Here is a 15966-nt window from a genome sequence, read left to right on the forward strand (position 1 = left end):
AATTAGTCATAGGTATACATATGTCCCCTCCATCTTGAACACCCTTCCCACCTCCCACCCTTTCCCACCCCTCTAGGTTGTTACAGGGCCCCGGTTTGAGCTCCCTGATTCATATAGCAAATTCCACTCTCTGTTTTACATATAATAGTGGATGTGCGTCCATGCCTCTCCCTCGGTCTTTTTTTTTTTGAAGCTGCATCATATGGAATTTGAGATCTTAGTTTCCCAACCAATGACGGAACCTTTGCCTCCTGCCGTGGCAGCCCGGAGCCTTACCCACTGTACCTCCAGGGAATCCCCATCTGGGTGCTTTCTGTTTCCCTGACCTCTCTTGACCTCTTCCTCTTCCTGGTGCCAGCCTCCCCCCTCCCATTCCCCGACTTGGTTAACTCCTGTTTCTACTTCAGCTGCCTGCTCAGATGTCCCATTTCAGGGCGGCCTGCCCTGTCCCCTGGACAGCTCAGTCCTCCTTGGCCTGGGCTCCCAGAGCATCCTGTCTTTTTCCATCACGGCAGGGAGCTGGTGGTCCTATTTGCTCATTTATATGGTTATCAGACTGGCCCAGTGCTTCCTCTAGAAGGTGAACTCCGAGAGAGCATGGAGTGTGTTTGCTTTTGTCCCCATTGTGTCCCCACTGCCTGGAACACTTTTTCAAATGAATGAATGAAAAAAAATGTGCAAATTAGTTCCCTATGTTGGAACCTTCAAGCAGCTTTCCACTCCTAACTATTGTGAAAATGGCACAGTGAGCACCTTCATTTGAATTTTGTATTCTTTCTTTTGATAGATTCTCAGCAGATAGATTCCAGTGGATAACTGGATCAAGGGGTCTGATCTTTTAAAACTCTGCCTGAATGCTTTCAAGCAGTGGGTGAGAGTGCCTCTTGAATTGAATAAGGGGACATTCGGGGTGAGATAATGTGATAGGAATCACACGACATCACAACTCAGTGAGTCAGCTCGCACCTGAGAGCCCAGTGCAGGTGGCCCGGCCACGTCTTCCAATTCATCCACCTTGGTGAGGGGCAGCACTGAGGGCCTGGCCAGGTATCCGTGTAATAATACGAAAAAAATCAGAACCAGAGATTTTCCTAAGACCATTTAGACCTTGCATTCGAGAAGGAAATACCCGTGATTTGTTTATTTAATTAACACTATGAACCCAGAGTTTCTTCCACCAAGTAAAATGATCACCTTCTGGATATCTCTGTCATTTGAGAAATATCCAGATTTGTTTCCTTAAATTAGCCTTGGGTTTAGCATGCAGGCATAGTACCGACCTTCAGATCTGAAATGTCTTAATTACAACAGGAGACTTGTACCCTCTGGTGTTTACAGGCTGCAATCTGTTTAAATATTTTTCATTTAAAACATAGAGGAACCTGTGTTGGTCAAACATAGTTGTATGGTTAGTTCCATAAATAGACTTTACAGTTACAGTGTGAGTTTTCTAAGTTGCTTCAGTCCTGTCCTACTCTTTGCGACCCCATGGACTGTAGCCCGTCAGGCTCCTCTGTCCATGGGATTCTCCAGGCAAGAACACTGGAGGGGGTTGCCAGTGCCCTCCTCCAGGGGATCTTCCCAACCCAAGGATTGAACCTGTGTCACCTGCATTGGCAGATGGGTTCTTTACCACTGAGCCACCAGGGAAGCCCTACGGTTACCGTGGGTACAGCTTAATGGTGTCTGATTAATGGCACTAAATGATCATTGTGTTTCTGAGGACCTCCCTGGAAGGAGAAAAAGCCTCACCCACCCCCTGGGCTCACCTGCCAACTCCTGTCCCTGGTACAAGGTGCAGCTCTTTGGTGACTATCATTTGTGGATTGCAGATCGTCCAGTCTTGCTTGTTGATGAATGAATGCCTCCCCCATCCTCAGCCCCAGGGTCTGCTAGCTCACCTTGAAGCCTTGGGTGTTTTGGCACCTAGAAGGAAGAGGGCCGGGGGCGAGGCATGGGGAAAGTGCAGGGTCTCCACCGGTAACCATGCTGCCCTCTGTTCCTAGGCTCGGGCCCACCCAGCTCAAGATTTTCACCTGTGAGTACTGCAACAAGGTCTTCAAGTTCAAGCACTCGCTGCAGGCCCACCTGCGGATCCACACCAACGAGAAGCCCTACAAGTGCTCCCAGTGCAGCTACGCCAGCGCCATCAAGGCCAACCTCAACGTGCACCTGCGCAAGCACACGGGCGAGAAGTTCGCGTGCGACTGCTGCTCCTTCACCTGCCTGAGCAAGGGCCACCTCAAGGTGCACGTGGAGCGCGTGCACAAGAAGATCAAGCAGCACTGCCGCTTCTGCAAGAAGAAGTACTCGGACGTCAAGAACCTCATCAAGCACATCCGCGACGCGCACGACCCGCAGGACAAGCCGGTGCAGGAGGCCCTGGACGAGCTGTGCCTGATGACGAGGGAGGGCAAGCGGCAGCTGCTCTACGATTGCCACATCTGCGAGCGCAAGTTCAAGAACGAGCTGGACCGCGACCGCCACATGCTGGTCCACGGCGACAAGTGGCCCTTCGCCTGCGAGCTCTGTGGCCACGGCGCCACCAAGTACCAGGCGCTGGAGCTGCACGTCCGGAAGCACCCGTTTGTGTACGTGTGCGCCCTGTGCCCCAAGAAGTTCGTCAGCTCCATCCGCCTGCGCGCGCACATCAAGGAGGCGCACGGGGCCGCCCAGGAGACCCTGGTCTTCACCAGCTCCATCAACCAGAGCTTCTGCCTCCTGGAGCCCGGCGGGGACATCCAGCAGGAGGCCCTGGGCGGGCAGCTGCAACTGGCAGAAGAGGAGTTCGTGTTCCAGGGGGTGAATGTGCCCAAGGAGGCGGCCGGCCCCGGGGAGGCGCGGCCTGCGGTGGAGCCCGGGGCCCCCGCAGAGGTGCCCGCCCCGCCAGTGCGCTCGGCCACTGCCCAGCCTGACAGTGCCGCCCCGGCCCCTCCGCCCAGTGAGCTGGCGGCCTCCGCTGTGTCCCCGGACCTCCATCCGCATGCGGGGCTTTCCAGTGAGTTCTTGATGAAGAGCGATCCCCCCACTGCCGAGGCTCCAGCTGCTGCTCCCGAGAAGACAGGCGACACCCAGCAGGGAGGCGCCGCCCCAACTCAGGGCCAGGACGTGGCACCTCTGTTATCCAAGGCCAAAGGCATGGAAGCAAACCCCGAGACCCCGGGCGCCGAGAGCCCCCCGGTCGAGGGGCAGACAGTGGCAGCCTCCCCATGCGACGGCCCAGATCCCAGCAGAGGTCTCAGGTCCAACCCAGCTCAGGCCTCAGACCCTCCCCCGGGAGCTGGTGGGAGGGAGGCGGCCCTGTGCCAGCCTGCCTCTTGCACGCCCGCCCCCGAGCACCGGGCCGGCCTCACTGCCTTCATGAAGATCCTGGACAGTTTGCAGAAGAGGCGGATGAACACCGGCCTGTGTGAGAGGATCCGGAAAGTGTACGGGGACCTGGAGTGTGAATACTGTGGTAAGGGGTGGGGGCCGGGGCGCGAGGCTGGGGGGCTCTCTTCCCCGCAGCCCATCCGGCCACCTGGCTGCGGGTCCACCTCCTGTTTGAGTTGAGCTCGTGTCTCTTTGCAAAGAACACCTTCTAAGTGAGCTCGCCGTCCTGGGTAGATAGGAATGGTGCCACCGTGGTGCAGTGTAGCCTGTGAAGTCTGTGAAGGCAGCTAGGATGCTGGGACAGCCAAACCCGCTGGCTCGGCCAGGCCTGCAAGGCGGAGGTTTATCCGCGGCCCCCGCCTGAGCTTTAGCCAAGAGGCACCTTTCTTCTGGCGCATGAGAAGTTTAAAAGTCCAGGTTTAGTAAGTTGTGGCCGTTGCCTAGATGGGCAGAGAGATGTTAATGGGAGTGACTGCAGCTCTTTGTAGGGAGACGCTGAGTGCATCCCTCGCAGCTCACGGTGGAAGCGTGGCCTCGGGGTCTCCTGAGAGCGGGCAGGACCCACGGGAGATGGCCCAGGTGCCGGCAGAGTTTAGAGCCTGGTGATGTCACCCATGTGCATAAACATACGTGGCACCGTAACTGGTCCTCGATAACCCTCCTTTACTCCTCTTCCCAGCACTGATGTCATGCAGAAGTAGTAGCAGCACCCTTGATTTTTGCCACCTGCCACCTTTGAAAAGTCATTTCCAGACAGAGATGTGGTACAAAGTGTGAAGGGTGACCCGGACAAGCATGAGAGGGAAAGGAAGATAGTCGTTAAAAAAATAAAATAATAATAATACTAATTTAAAAAAAAATCAAATTCAGGATAAAAGAAACTTCCTTGTTCTCATGTGAAAATATTTTTTTAGGCAAACTTTTTTGGTACCAAGTGCATTTTGACATGCATGTCCGCACCCACACCCGGGAACATCTGTATTATTGCTCCCAGTGTCACTATTCTTCCATCACCAAAAACTGCCTTAAACGCCATGTAATTCAGAAACACAGTAACATCTTGCTGAAGTGTCCCACTGACGGCTGTGACTACTCGACTCCAGATAAATATAAGCTGCAGGCACATCTTAAAGTCCACACTGAGCTGGTAAGTAGCCCGCCCTAGTGGCAGCCCCGTCTCCCCTGGGTGCTCCCCGCTTCCTCTCGGCGATGCGCACGGAGGTGCCCCTGCTCCGTCGGGAGCCCGGTGTGTGAGCATCCACCCCGGAGAACGGAGAGGCCCTTCTCACGACACAGGCCCCTCACGTTAACAGAGGCCCTCCTTCACCCCAGGGCCTTTCTCACAGGGAGAGCCTCGCGTCTGTTGGGAAGACGATCCCGTTGAAAACATTGGCTTCCTCTGCAGATTTTTCAGCATCAGAGAAAGCCTATAGAAGAAAGATCTACAGAATAGAATTAAAGCAAAGGTTTCTTAAATCAGGGGTCCCCACCCCCCGGGCCATGGACCTGTAGCAGTCCGTGGCCTGTTAGGAGCTGGGCTGCACAGCAGGAGGTGAGCGGCGGGCCAGGGAGCCAAGCTTCATCTGTGTTTCCAGCCACTCCCCCTCTCTCACAGGACCGCCTGACCTCTCCTGACCTCTCTCTCTGACCACCTCCTGTCAGAGCAGCGGCGGCATAATAAACGTGATGTGCTTGAATCATCCCGAAAACATCCCCTCCCCAGCCCCGGTCCGTGGAAACTTTGTTTTCCATGAAACCCGTCCCTGGTCCCACAATGGTTGGGGAACTGCTCTCTTAAATGACGGTTTAAAGGACAGTTAATAACAGGGCCGATAATACTAATAGCCAGCACTGGAAGCTGTTGAGAGGCTAAGTGAGATGACGCCTGCCGAGTGCTGGGCACGCTGAGTCATAGTGAGAGTGCAGTCAGCACTGACAATCACTGATGATCCTATCACGTTACTCCTTGGAGACCCTGCAAAAGAATGTCTGCAAAGCATTTTAAAAAAGTGATATGCTAATTCAAGGTGCTGTTAAATAGTCTCATGGTGGTAAAAGCTGTCTGATTCTCCGGTGGGTGATCCTGTAACACTGAGTGAGTGTTTATTTTCGCATATGCTCCTCTATCTTGAGAGCCCGGCACCGGAGAGCGATTCGAGACTCTCTAAGCTGTAAGGGAGGCACACCTGGCCCAGGTGTGCCTCTGCTCCAACCGCGTCCCTTTCTCCACGCAGACGAGGCTTCAGAAACTTGATCTGGCACCTCTGTTTCCTGGCCTGAAATCACTAGCACTCGGGAAGTGCGTTACCAAGGGCAAAGTCAGGGTGTTTTGGGTTTAGTGGGTATAAAGAGCACGTGCTTAGGGGTTGGATAACTGGATTCAGATATTGTCTTCAGTAATCGCACAGGCTGTGTGACACTGGACCAATCGCTTGTCCTCTCTGAGACTCGGTAGCCTTCTGTGAAATATGTATTAAAAAGCATACTGGCTCTTTATACACACACATATATTCACGTGTATGCACAGACGTATCCACACATGCATTATACACACCCACACATGTGTGCACGCATGTATCACACATACCTCTACACACATAATATACGTGTACACATACGTATGTCTTTGGATCTGTACATAGGTCTCTTGGATCATTGGGACGTTAAATGGAGCACTCTGAGTAAAGAACTTGGCTCAGTGCTTGTACAGGCGACTGTGTAGCTGCTTCCCACCACCTCCTCCCTCCCATCAGTGACTAGGCAGCATGACTCAGAGTCAAGGGTGTATTGCCATCAAGGAAACATGGGGACCTGGTCAAGGAAGTTAGTCAATGACATTTCTGAATCCTTTTTTTTTGTTTTTTTTTTTAAACAGCACTGGGCAAACTCTGTGAAAGAAAGACTTGAGAAAACCAAGTTTGGTTCTAGCATGTTAAAAGTTCAGACCCCATAGCCACCTCTGAGATCTTGGGCAAATGGCTTAGCATCACTGACCCTCAGTATTCTCCTCTGTGAAATGGAGATATGTTACTTTCTTTGACTTCTCCAGATAGTGAAGATTAATCTAGAGAATAAGTATAGAACACCCAGGTCAGTGTTTTTTCAGCCCCCAGGTCATGATCCATTAGAGGATTGTGAAATTAGTGCAGTGGATTACAACTCTTCCGTTCAGTTGCTCAGTCATGTTCAACTCTTTGTGACCCCAAGGACTGCAGCACACCAGGCTTCCCTGTCCATCACCAACTCCGGAGCTTGTTCAAACTCATGTGCATCGCGTTGGTGATGCCATCCAACCATCTCATCCTCTGTTGTCCCCTTTTCCTCCTGCCTTCAATCTTTCCCAGCATCAGGGTCTTTTCCAAGGAGTCAGTTCTTAGCACCAGGTGGCCAAAGTATTGGAGCTTCGGCTTCAGCATCAGTCCTTCCAATGAATATTCAGGACTCATTTCCTTGAGGGTTGACTGGTTTGATCTCCTTGCAGTCCAAGGGACTCTCAAGAGTCTTCTCCAACACCACAGTTCAAAAGCATCAATTCTTCAGTGCTCAGCTTTCTTTATGGTCCAACTCTTACACCCATACATGACTACTGGAAAAACCATAGCTTTGACTAGATGGACCTTTGTTGGCAAAGTAATGTCTCTGCTTTTTGATATACTGTCTAGGTTTGTCATAGCTTTTCTTCCAAGGAGCAAACGTCTTTTAATTTCATGGCAGCAGTCACCATCTGCAGTGATTTTGGGGCCCAAGAAAATAAAGTCTTTCACTGTTTCCAGTTTCCCCATCTATTTGACATGAAGTGATGGGACCGGATGCCACGATCTTAGTCTTTTGAATGTAGTGTATCTTAAAAATGAAATAGAATGAAGTAGAAATTAATCAGCACTCTTTACCTATAACAAGGTAATAAGTATTGTTTTCTGAGACCTTTGGTTCCGTGTTTCAGTGTGTTTATATGCCAGTGTGTGTACACGTATGTTCTCGGTGGTGATGTCAAATGGGTGACCTCTTGTGTAGGTCCCGTTAGATGAGTTTGCAAGTCGTTGACCCCGATGATGTAATTTATGACATGCTGAATCAGCAGTACTCGCGGGTAATTGTTATGAATGAGATTCCTGGCTCATACCTCCACCATAATTTGTGGGGGGGACCTGGGAGCCTATTTTTGAATCAAGTTCATCCCAACACAGACGTGTGAAGTAGCAGGAAGTCAAGCTTCCAGTGGATGTTCAGGATATATCAGTTTGTCCCCTTTGTTCCTGGCTTGTGCGCCTTCTCAGGAGCCCTTGCAGGCACTCGATGCTCAGGGCACCGTGACTGTCACCAGCCTTCACCTGGGAGGAGTGGACTCATTCTGGCCTTGCGTCCTGACTCCTTCACTTGTAAGTGGTGTGACCCCTCGTCTGTAAAAGTGGAGTGACAGTCCCGGCCTTCAGGGTTTCCGTGGGAACATCTGTGAGGGCCCCAGCAGAGGTCCAGGCATGGGGCAGGGCAGTCTACACTAGCTCTCTCTTCTTGTTGGTGGCGGTAGCAGGAGAAGCCATAGGCACAGTGGTGGTGGTAGTGGCTTTTCAGCAAACATTTAAAATCAGCGCCTGTCTGTGCTTGTCTTTAAAGATACATATATAAAACTTCACCTGTTATTTTCTGGAAGTAAACTAAAATAATATATTGCCAACAATGCACAGAGAAGTAGAGGGCGCTTTTTTTTTTTTTTTTTTTGAAGTAGAGTAAAATGTTATTGAACTAAAGCGATTGCAGGAAAGTTTTTTCCTTTCCAACAGCTGTGAGGGTATATGGTCGTTTCTTCTGTTATCACAGACCACCTGTTTCTGTGCCGCCCTGTTTGGACATTTATTCCCTGGGGACCTCAGACTGCAGAGTTTCCTGTGTATAAAGCAACTGCCCATGAGCAAGCCCGAGGACTGGAAGTGAGGGGCATGGCCTGACTAAGTGGACAGGAAGAGCCTGGAAATTGAAATCCAGGCTGGAGCACGTTTCCGGCTCTTTCCTAACTTGCTAACTTAGCCACAGTGTTGTGTCAGTTTTCTGGTCTTTGTCATACTTTCTCCATTTGTTTTTCTGTTGCTGAGTCATGTCCGACTCTTTGCGACCCCATGGGCTATAGTACAGCCTTCCCTGTCCTTCAGTCTCTCCTGGAGCTTACTCAAACTCATGTCCATTGAGTCGATGATGCCATCCAACCATCTCATCCTCTGTTGCTCCCTTCTACTGCCCTCAATCTTTCCCAGCATCAGGGTCTTTTCCAGTGAGACCACTGTTCGCATCAGGTGGCCAAAGTATTAGAACTTCAGCTTCAGCATCAGTCCTTCCAATGAATATTCAGGGTTGATTTCCTTTAGGATTGACTGGTTTATCTTCTTGCTGTCCAGGGGACTCTCAAGAGTCTTCTCCAGCACCACAGTTCAAAACCATGAGTTCTTTGGTGTTCAGCCTTCTTTATGGTCCAACTCTCACATGCATACATACATATGTGACTACCGCACATGACTATTTTCTCCTTGTCCTGTGATAGTTCATGGCCTCTGTGTGCTGGCAGTTCTCATGAGCCCTGTGAGGGCAGGGTCAGAGTCTCCCAGCTCTGTGCCCAGCACCGTGCCTGAGCTGACATGGGCCCCAGAAGGGTGGAGGAAAGATTGAGTCCGTTGAGGTCAGCATCTGCTAAAACCATGGGCTATTTATTCCTGAGAAATTGTTCAGAGTGGAATCTCCCATTTTATTTTTTTTAATCTTGATGTCAGAGACTTTATAGATGTGCTTATGTGATAGTTAATATACTCGGTGGCTGAGTAGGAGGCAGATTTGGTGTTTTCCACTCACTAGTAGTTTCAGACTTGAGAATAGCCCATTTGCTTCTGGGGCCGAGGTGTAGGCCAGGGCTGGGTTCACCCATTGCTGTGACCTGGGCTGGGAGCTTTGCCCCCAGAGCTGCTCCCGTAGCCCCTGCCCCCTGACCCCTCAACACAGGGCTATTGCCTCCCTTCTTTCAAAGAGCCCTGCAGTGCTTTGAAGGCATTTCCATCAGAGCAAGCAAACAACGGGGGCTGGGCTCTCTTCCCGTCATTACCTCGTGGGGCTCGCACTCTCCTCCTCTGCGAAGGACTCTTTTAACCGCTGTTCTTTTCAAGTTTCCTGTGTCAGTTTGGGTTTTCATCTCTGGTTGGGAACTGAGGTTTTTGAAAAAGAAATAAATGAGTCCTTAGAATGTACCCTTCTCACAGCACCCTTTCCCACTACCTGTGTCCTTCTGAGAGTCTTCAAAGGCATCAAGAAATGAGGGGCCCTGATAAGCTCTAAGATAAATTGCTTTCAGACTATCATAGATTAAAAGAAAAATCAAATAGCAGGGGCTCAGGAGAGATCACTGTAAACTCCTTCAAAGCCCTTCTGAACGCCTCCATCAGCTCTGACAACGCCCAGGCAGCAGTGGGTGGTGACAGCCCCCTGCAGAATGTGTGTAGCGTGTGCCCAGGGCATCTTTCAGAAGGGCATGTGAGCATGAGTTCGTCTGCAAGATCTAGGAATGATGGAGTGACCTAGAAGGTCAAGGGCATAGGAGGACAGTGACAAGCCTGGACTCTGTGATATAGCCTGGGCGGGAGTCAGTGGCATTAGCTGAGCAGAAAGCCAGGACCGTTTCATGGGAGCTGCCTGGACCCCTTAGGCATCTGGGCATGGCAGGCCTTGCTTGGAACCCAGATGCTTGGTGGGAAGTGCATCCAGACTGGTTGTTCAGAAGGTCTTCCATTTCATTTTTGTTTTTGAATATCAAGTACATGTTTCTTGGGCTTCCCAGGTGGCACCTGCCAATGCAGGAAATGCAGGTTCAATCCTGGGTTTGGAAAGATTGCCTGGCAACCCACTCCAGTATTCTAGCCTGGGAAATTACATGGACAGAGGAGCCTGGTGGCTACAGTCCATGGAGTTGCAAAGAGTCAGACACGACTGAGTGACTGAGCAAGACAACAGCCCACTTTTCTTAAGTGAGCTTCAGGAACCCCAGCCCCAGGAGACATTCTGCAGTAGTAGCAGTCCACAAAAGAATTTGGAGGAATGGTCACTCAGAGGCCCCTTTGGGACTTCCCAGCGTGCATTAGCCCATAAGAAGGTCTGTTAGCTGAGTCTGAGTTGCATTAATGGCAAAACTAAAACCACAGCAGCAAAGTCTTTCAGATTTATTGGGCTCTCGTTATAGGCTAAGCTCTGTTCTGAGCACATAGTGTGTGTTTTCTTTTGATAAACCTTTTTAGAGCAGTTTTAGATGCATTGCAAAGCTAAACAGAAAGTACAGAGGTTTCCCCATATACCCCCTGTCCCCCCACAGGCACAGCTTCCCCTCCTCTTGACATCCTGTATCTTAGCGCTTTGCCTTTCCTACAGTTGATGAACCTGCATTGACACATGGAGTAACGCCCAGAGTCCATAGTTTACGTTAAGGCCCAGCCTGGGTGCTGCACATTTTTGGCGTTTTGACCAATGTGGAGTGATGGATATACCTCATGAGAGTGTCATGCAGAGAAGTTTCACTCCCCTAAAACTCCTCCTTGCTCCTCCTCCTCATTCCTCTCTCCGTCTGCCCCCTGGCTACCACGGATCCCTTTACTGTCCCCATCGTTCTACCGTTTTCAGAATGTCTTCTAGTTGGAGTCATAGAATATGTAGCCTTTTCACATTGGCCTTTCTTTTCTCGTAGTTATGCATTTAAGTTTCTTTTTCTTTTTTCATTTATTTTTATTAGTTGGAGGCTAATTACTTTACAGTATTGTAGTGGTTTTTGCCATACGTTGACATGAATCAGCCATGGATTTGCGTGTGTTCCCCTTCCCGATCCCCCCTCCCGCCTCCCTCTCCATCCCATCCCTCTGGGTCTTCCCAGTGCACCAGCCCTGAGCACTTGTCTCATGCATCCAACCTGGGCTGGTGATCTGTTTCACCCTTGATAGTATACTTGTTTCAATGCTGTTCTCTCAGAACATCCCACGCTCGCCTTCTCCCACAGAGTCCAAAAGTGCATATAAGTTTCTTATACATCTTTTCAAGACTTCATAGCTCATTTTTCTCTTAGAGCTAAATAACAGTCCATTGTTGAGATGTACCATGGTTAGTCCATTCACATACGGAAGAACATCTTGGTTGCTTCTAAGTTTTGTCCGTTATGAATAAAGCTGCTTCATCCGTGTGTAGGTTTTTGTGTGGACATGAGTTTTCAGCTCATTAGGGTAAAAAGCAAGGAGTGCAATTGTTGAATCTTATGGTAAGAGTGTTTTAGTTTTGAGAGAAACTGCCAAATTGTCTTCCAAGATGGCTGTATCATTTTGTATTCCCATCCAGAACTAATGAGAGTTCCCACTGCTCCGCATCCTCACCGGCGCTTGATGTTGTCAGTGTTCTAGATTTGGACCATTCTGTAGATGTGTGATGGTGTCTTGTTTTGTGTTGGATTTCTCTGTTGACACATGATATGGAACGTCTTTTCACGTGCTTACTTGGCATTTGTATATCCTCTCTGGTGGGGTGTCCGTTCAGGTCTTTGGCCAGTTTTACCGGATGTGTCCTTTGAAAACATTCTCTCTCAGAATGTGGCTTGTTCTTTCAGTGTCTTTCACTGTTTATCAGTTCTTTTTTCTTTTCTCATGAATAATGCCTTGGGTGTTGGATCTAAAAAATCATTATCATACTCCAGGTCATCCAGGTTTTTTTCTGTGTCTTCTAGGAGTTTTATAGTTTTGCATTTTGCTTCTAGATCTGTGATCCAGTATGAGTTAGTATTTGTGAAAAGGTGTGAGGTTTTTGTCCAGGTTCACTTTCTTCTTTTTGCACATGGCTGCCCAGTTTCAGCATCATGCTGAGATAACTGTCTTTGTTCTACTGTGTAGTATTTGCTTGTGTGTCAAAGATTAATTGACTGTATTTAAGAGAGTTTATTTCTGGACTCTGTTCTGTACCATTTGATCTATTTGACTCTTAGTTCACCAATATCACATGCTCTTCATCACTGTAGCTTTATAGTCAGTTTAGAAGTTGAGTAATGTCAGTCCTCTGACTTTGTTCTTCTCCTCTATCATTTTGTGTAGGCTTCTGGGTCTTTTGCATCTCCTTATAAACTTCATAATCAGTTTATCAATACCCACAAAATAACTTGCTGAGATTTTGATTGAAATTACATTGAATCTACCCATCAGATTGGGAAGAACTTTTGTCCAGACAACATTGAATCTTCCTATCCTTGATCTTGGAATAGCTCTCCATTTATTTAGTGCTTTGATTCCTTTCATCAGTTTTGAAGTTTTCCTCATATAGATCTTATACATATTTTGTTATATTTGTTTATACCTATTCATTGTAAATAATGGTATTTATTTGTACCATTTCATTTTTTGTGTGCTAATGTAAATAGTTCTGTGTTTTTAATTTCAAATTTCACTTGTTCATTGCTAGTATATAGAAAAGCAACTGACTTTTGTATATTAAACTTATAATTTGCCATAATTGCTTATTAGCTCCAGGAGTATCTTTGTCTATTCTTTGAGAATTTCTTCTTAGGTGATCATGTCATCTTCTTTCTCATTCTCTGTTATCTTTTATTTCCTTTTCTTGTCTTATTGCATTACCTAAGGCTTCAGATATGATGTTAAAAAGGAGTGCTGGGAGGGGGCATCCTTGCTGTGTTTCTAATCTTAGTGGGAAAGTTTCTGGTTTCTCACCATTAAGTAATGTTAGCTATAGGTTGTTTGTGGACTTTCTTTATTGAGTTGAGGAAGTTCCTCTCTATTCCTGGGTTATTGAAATTGCTTATCGTGAGTAGGTATTTGATTTTGCCTCATTAATTTTCTGCCTCTACTGATGTTATCATGTGACTTTTATTTCTTAACCTGTTGACGTGATGGATTATATTAATTAATTTTAGAATGTTGAATCAAATGAGATAAATCCCACTTGGTTGTGACTTACAGTTTTTTTTAAACATTTTGGGTTTTATGTGCTAATATTTTGTTGAGGATATTTGTATCTGTGTTCTTGAGAGATACTGGTTTGTCATTTTTTTTCCCTTTGGCTGGGCTTGGGTATTTTCTTTCTGCCATGAAGACATGGCATTCTCCCTCTTGCAGGTCTCTGTCTAAATTTTCCCTTCTCCTAAGAACATTAGTCATATTGGATGAGGGCCTGCAACCTCATCTTAACTGATTACATCTGTAATGACCACATTTCTAAATAAGGTCACACTGAGATACTGCGGGATTAGGAGTTCAACATGTGAATTTGTAGGGGACAGAATTTAACCCATAACATCCGCTCTCTGAAAAGTTTTCACGGGAAATGGCATTAAAGTGAGAGGAAACATGGATGAGCTATACAGAGCTTTCATTCACCAAAGCTTCTCCCCAACTGAGGACGTGGCACCGCAGGCAGGCGGTAGGTGACAGTGCAGAGTGGACGCCTTCCCTGCGGCCTGGATGGGACGTGGCCTGGGGGTGGTCAGGGCCTGAGGTGGGCACCCGTACGTCAGGGCCTGAGGTGGGCACCCGTACGCTCGAGTTCCAAAGCCGGCTCTTCCTCAGAGTCCTGGGGCTCGTCGCCCTGGGCCTTGGTTTCTTAATCTGTAACAGCGTAATAATGCCTGTCCTTCAAGAGTGGCTGTGAGTCTGATTAAAATAACTCATGTGCACACACGTCTTGAGCACTGGAGGGTGAAATGTTCATCGGGTCTTGGAGATCTAATATACCGCATGGTGCCCATAACCAACAGTATGTACTGTATACCTAAGATTTGCTAGAGGGCAGATCTTATATTAAGTGTTCTTGTCGCACACATGATAATCTTGATAAAGGAGGGAACTTTGGGAGATGATGGAAATGTTAACTTTGGGAGATGATGGTCTCCGTTGTAGACCCTGAGGCTGAGCTCTGCTCTCCACTGGCCCAGCCGCATCCACAGGACTGTTATTTCTAAGGTCAGTCTCTCCCTCATGAAAGGGAGGCGAGGCCACTGCCCTGCTGCCCTCGAGTCTCTGGGCCGTGCAGGGCCGGCTGCGGGCGCTGGGAAAGGTGTCTGTGTGTCTCGCTGTGGTGGTGGTGGTGGTATTTCCCTCAGACCCTGGGTGTAAATGAGACAGTCCATTGATTATGCTCTCTTTCTGTTAAGGACAAAAGGAGTTATTCTTGTCCTGTGTGTGAAAAGTCTTTTTCAGAAGATCGATTGATAAAGTCACATATCAAGACCAACCATCCCGGTAAGGTTATGCATCTCAGAGTGGGAGACCGATTTTAAAAATGCTTATGTTTATTTTAAGATACAGCATTGTATAGCAGCTATGTTAAATGAAACTAAAAGAGAGATGAAGATATGAGTCAATTCAAGGGGAAGAGTTATCTTTACTTACAGCTCAGGTGTTTATATAACGATTTGCTTTATTTTATCATTTTATCTAGTCTTCAGAGGCATCTGGCCCCAGTCCCATGGCTGTCCTCCCCTTTGTAAAACTGTGCTGCCTGCCCAGGTGGCGCTAGTGGGAAAGCACCTGCCTGCCAATGCAGGAGACTTAAGATACATAAGAGACATTTGATCCCTGTTGTCAGGAAGATCCCCTGGAGAAGGAAATGGCAACCCACCCCAGTATTCTTGCCTGGAGAGTCCCATGGACAGAGGAGCCTGGCGGGCCACAGTCCATCGATTCCCAAAAGAGTTGGACACAACTTAGCGACTCAACAACAGCAACAACCAGTTGACACAAGACTTTCTTTTTTGCAGTTGGGTTGTTTGAATGAAGTTGTCATGTCGCCTGAGCTCCTTGTGTTCTACAGGACACCCCCACCCCAGGATGCTGATTCACTGGGGAAGCTCAGTCTTTTCCCCTTATTTCCCATATTCTGCTTTTGTCCGACTTGCCTTGTCATACTGCTTCTCAACCCCTCACATTTTGTGTTAGCAGGAGTCTAGGTCTGAGAGACTCACTCTGATTCTGGTGTCTTTTTAGGCAAAAGCTCTCTCCCATGACCCCACAAGGCACAACTTACCTTGCTGCCTCAGAGCTGCCAGGATTGACTGTGCAGGGGTGGGGTGGGGTGGGGTCCAGGCTCTGTCACGAGGCCCACTTAACCTCTCACTGGAACCACGGTTCTTTGGCCGCTTCTGGTTGTCATCCGCTTTTCTTCTAGAGGTTTCCATGAGCACCATCTCCGAGGTTCTCGGGAGGAGGGTCCAGCTAAAAGGGCTCATTGGCAAGAGAGCCATGAAGTGCCCGTACTGTGATTTCTATTTCATGAAGAATGGCTCAGACCTTCAGCGTCACATCTGGGCTCATGAAGGTGCGTATCCTTCTGTCAGAACGGAGTGTGTATGTGATTCTGTGCTGCCTACGGGAGTTCTTAGGGCTTCCCTGGTGGCTCAAACGGTAAAGAATCTGCCTGCAATGTGGGAGACCCGGGTTTGATCCTTGGGTTGGGAAGATTCCCCTGGGGAAGGAAATGGTAATCCACTCCAGTATTCTTGCCTGGGAAATCTCTTGGAGAGAGGAGCCTGGTGGGCTACAGTCCCATGGGGTCGCAAAGAGCTGGACACCGTTGAGTGATTAGCAC

At 48.5% G+C, this 15966-nt stretch overlaps 1 protein-coding gene across 4 annotated transcripts in view; it reads left to right on the forward strand.

Moving 5' to 3' along the window:
* The window catches only part of ZFAT (zinc finger and AT-hook domain containing), a 145961-nt gene that overhangs the window by 61130 nt on the left and 68865 nt on the right, over positions 1 to 15966 (forward strand). For all 4 annotated transcript variants that reach the window (XM_061123143.1, XM_061123142.1, XM_061123144.1 and 1 more), the window contains 4 exons: positions 2007 to 3457; positions 4287 to 4519; positions 14534 to 14621; positions 15547 to 15696. In XM_061123143.1, the coding sequence (XP_060979126.1) occupies positions 2007 to 3457; positions 4287 to 4519; positions 14534 to 14621; positions 15547 to 15696 (1922 nt within the window). The remainder of the gene's footprint in view (positions 1 to 2006; positions 3458 to 4286; positions 4520 to 14533; positions 14622 to 15546; positions 15697 to 15966) is intronic.

This window comes from Dama dama, chromosome 21 (assembly GCF_033118175.1).
Source record: "Dama dama isolate Ldn47 chromosome 21, ASM3311817v1, whole genome shotgun sequence".
NCBI classification, from domain to species: Eukaryota; Metazoa; Chordata; class Mammalia; order Artiodactyla; family Cervidae; genus Dama; species Dama dama.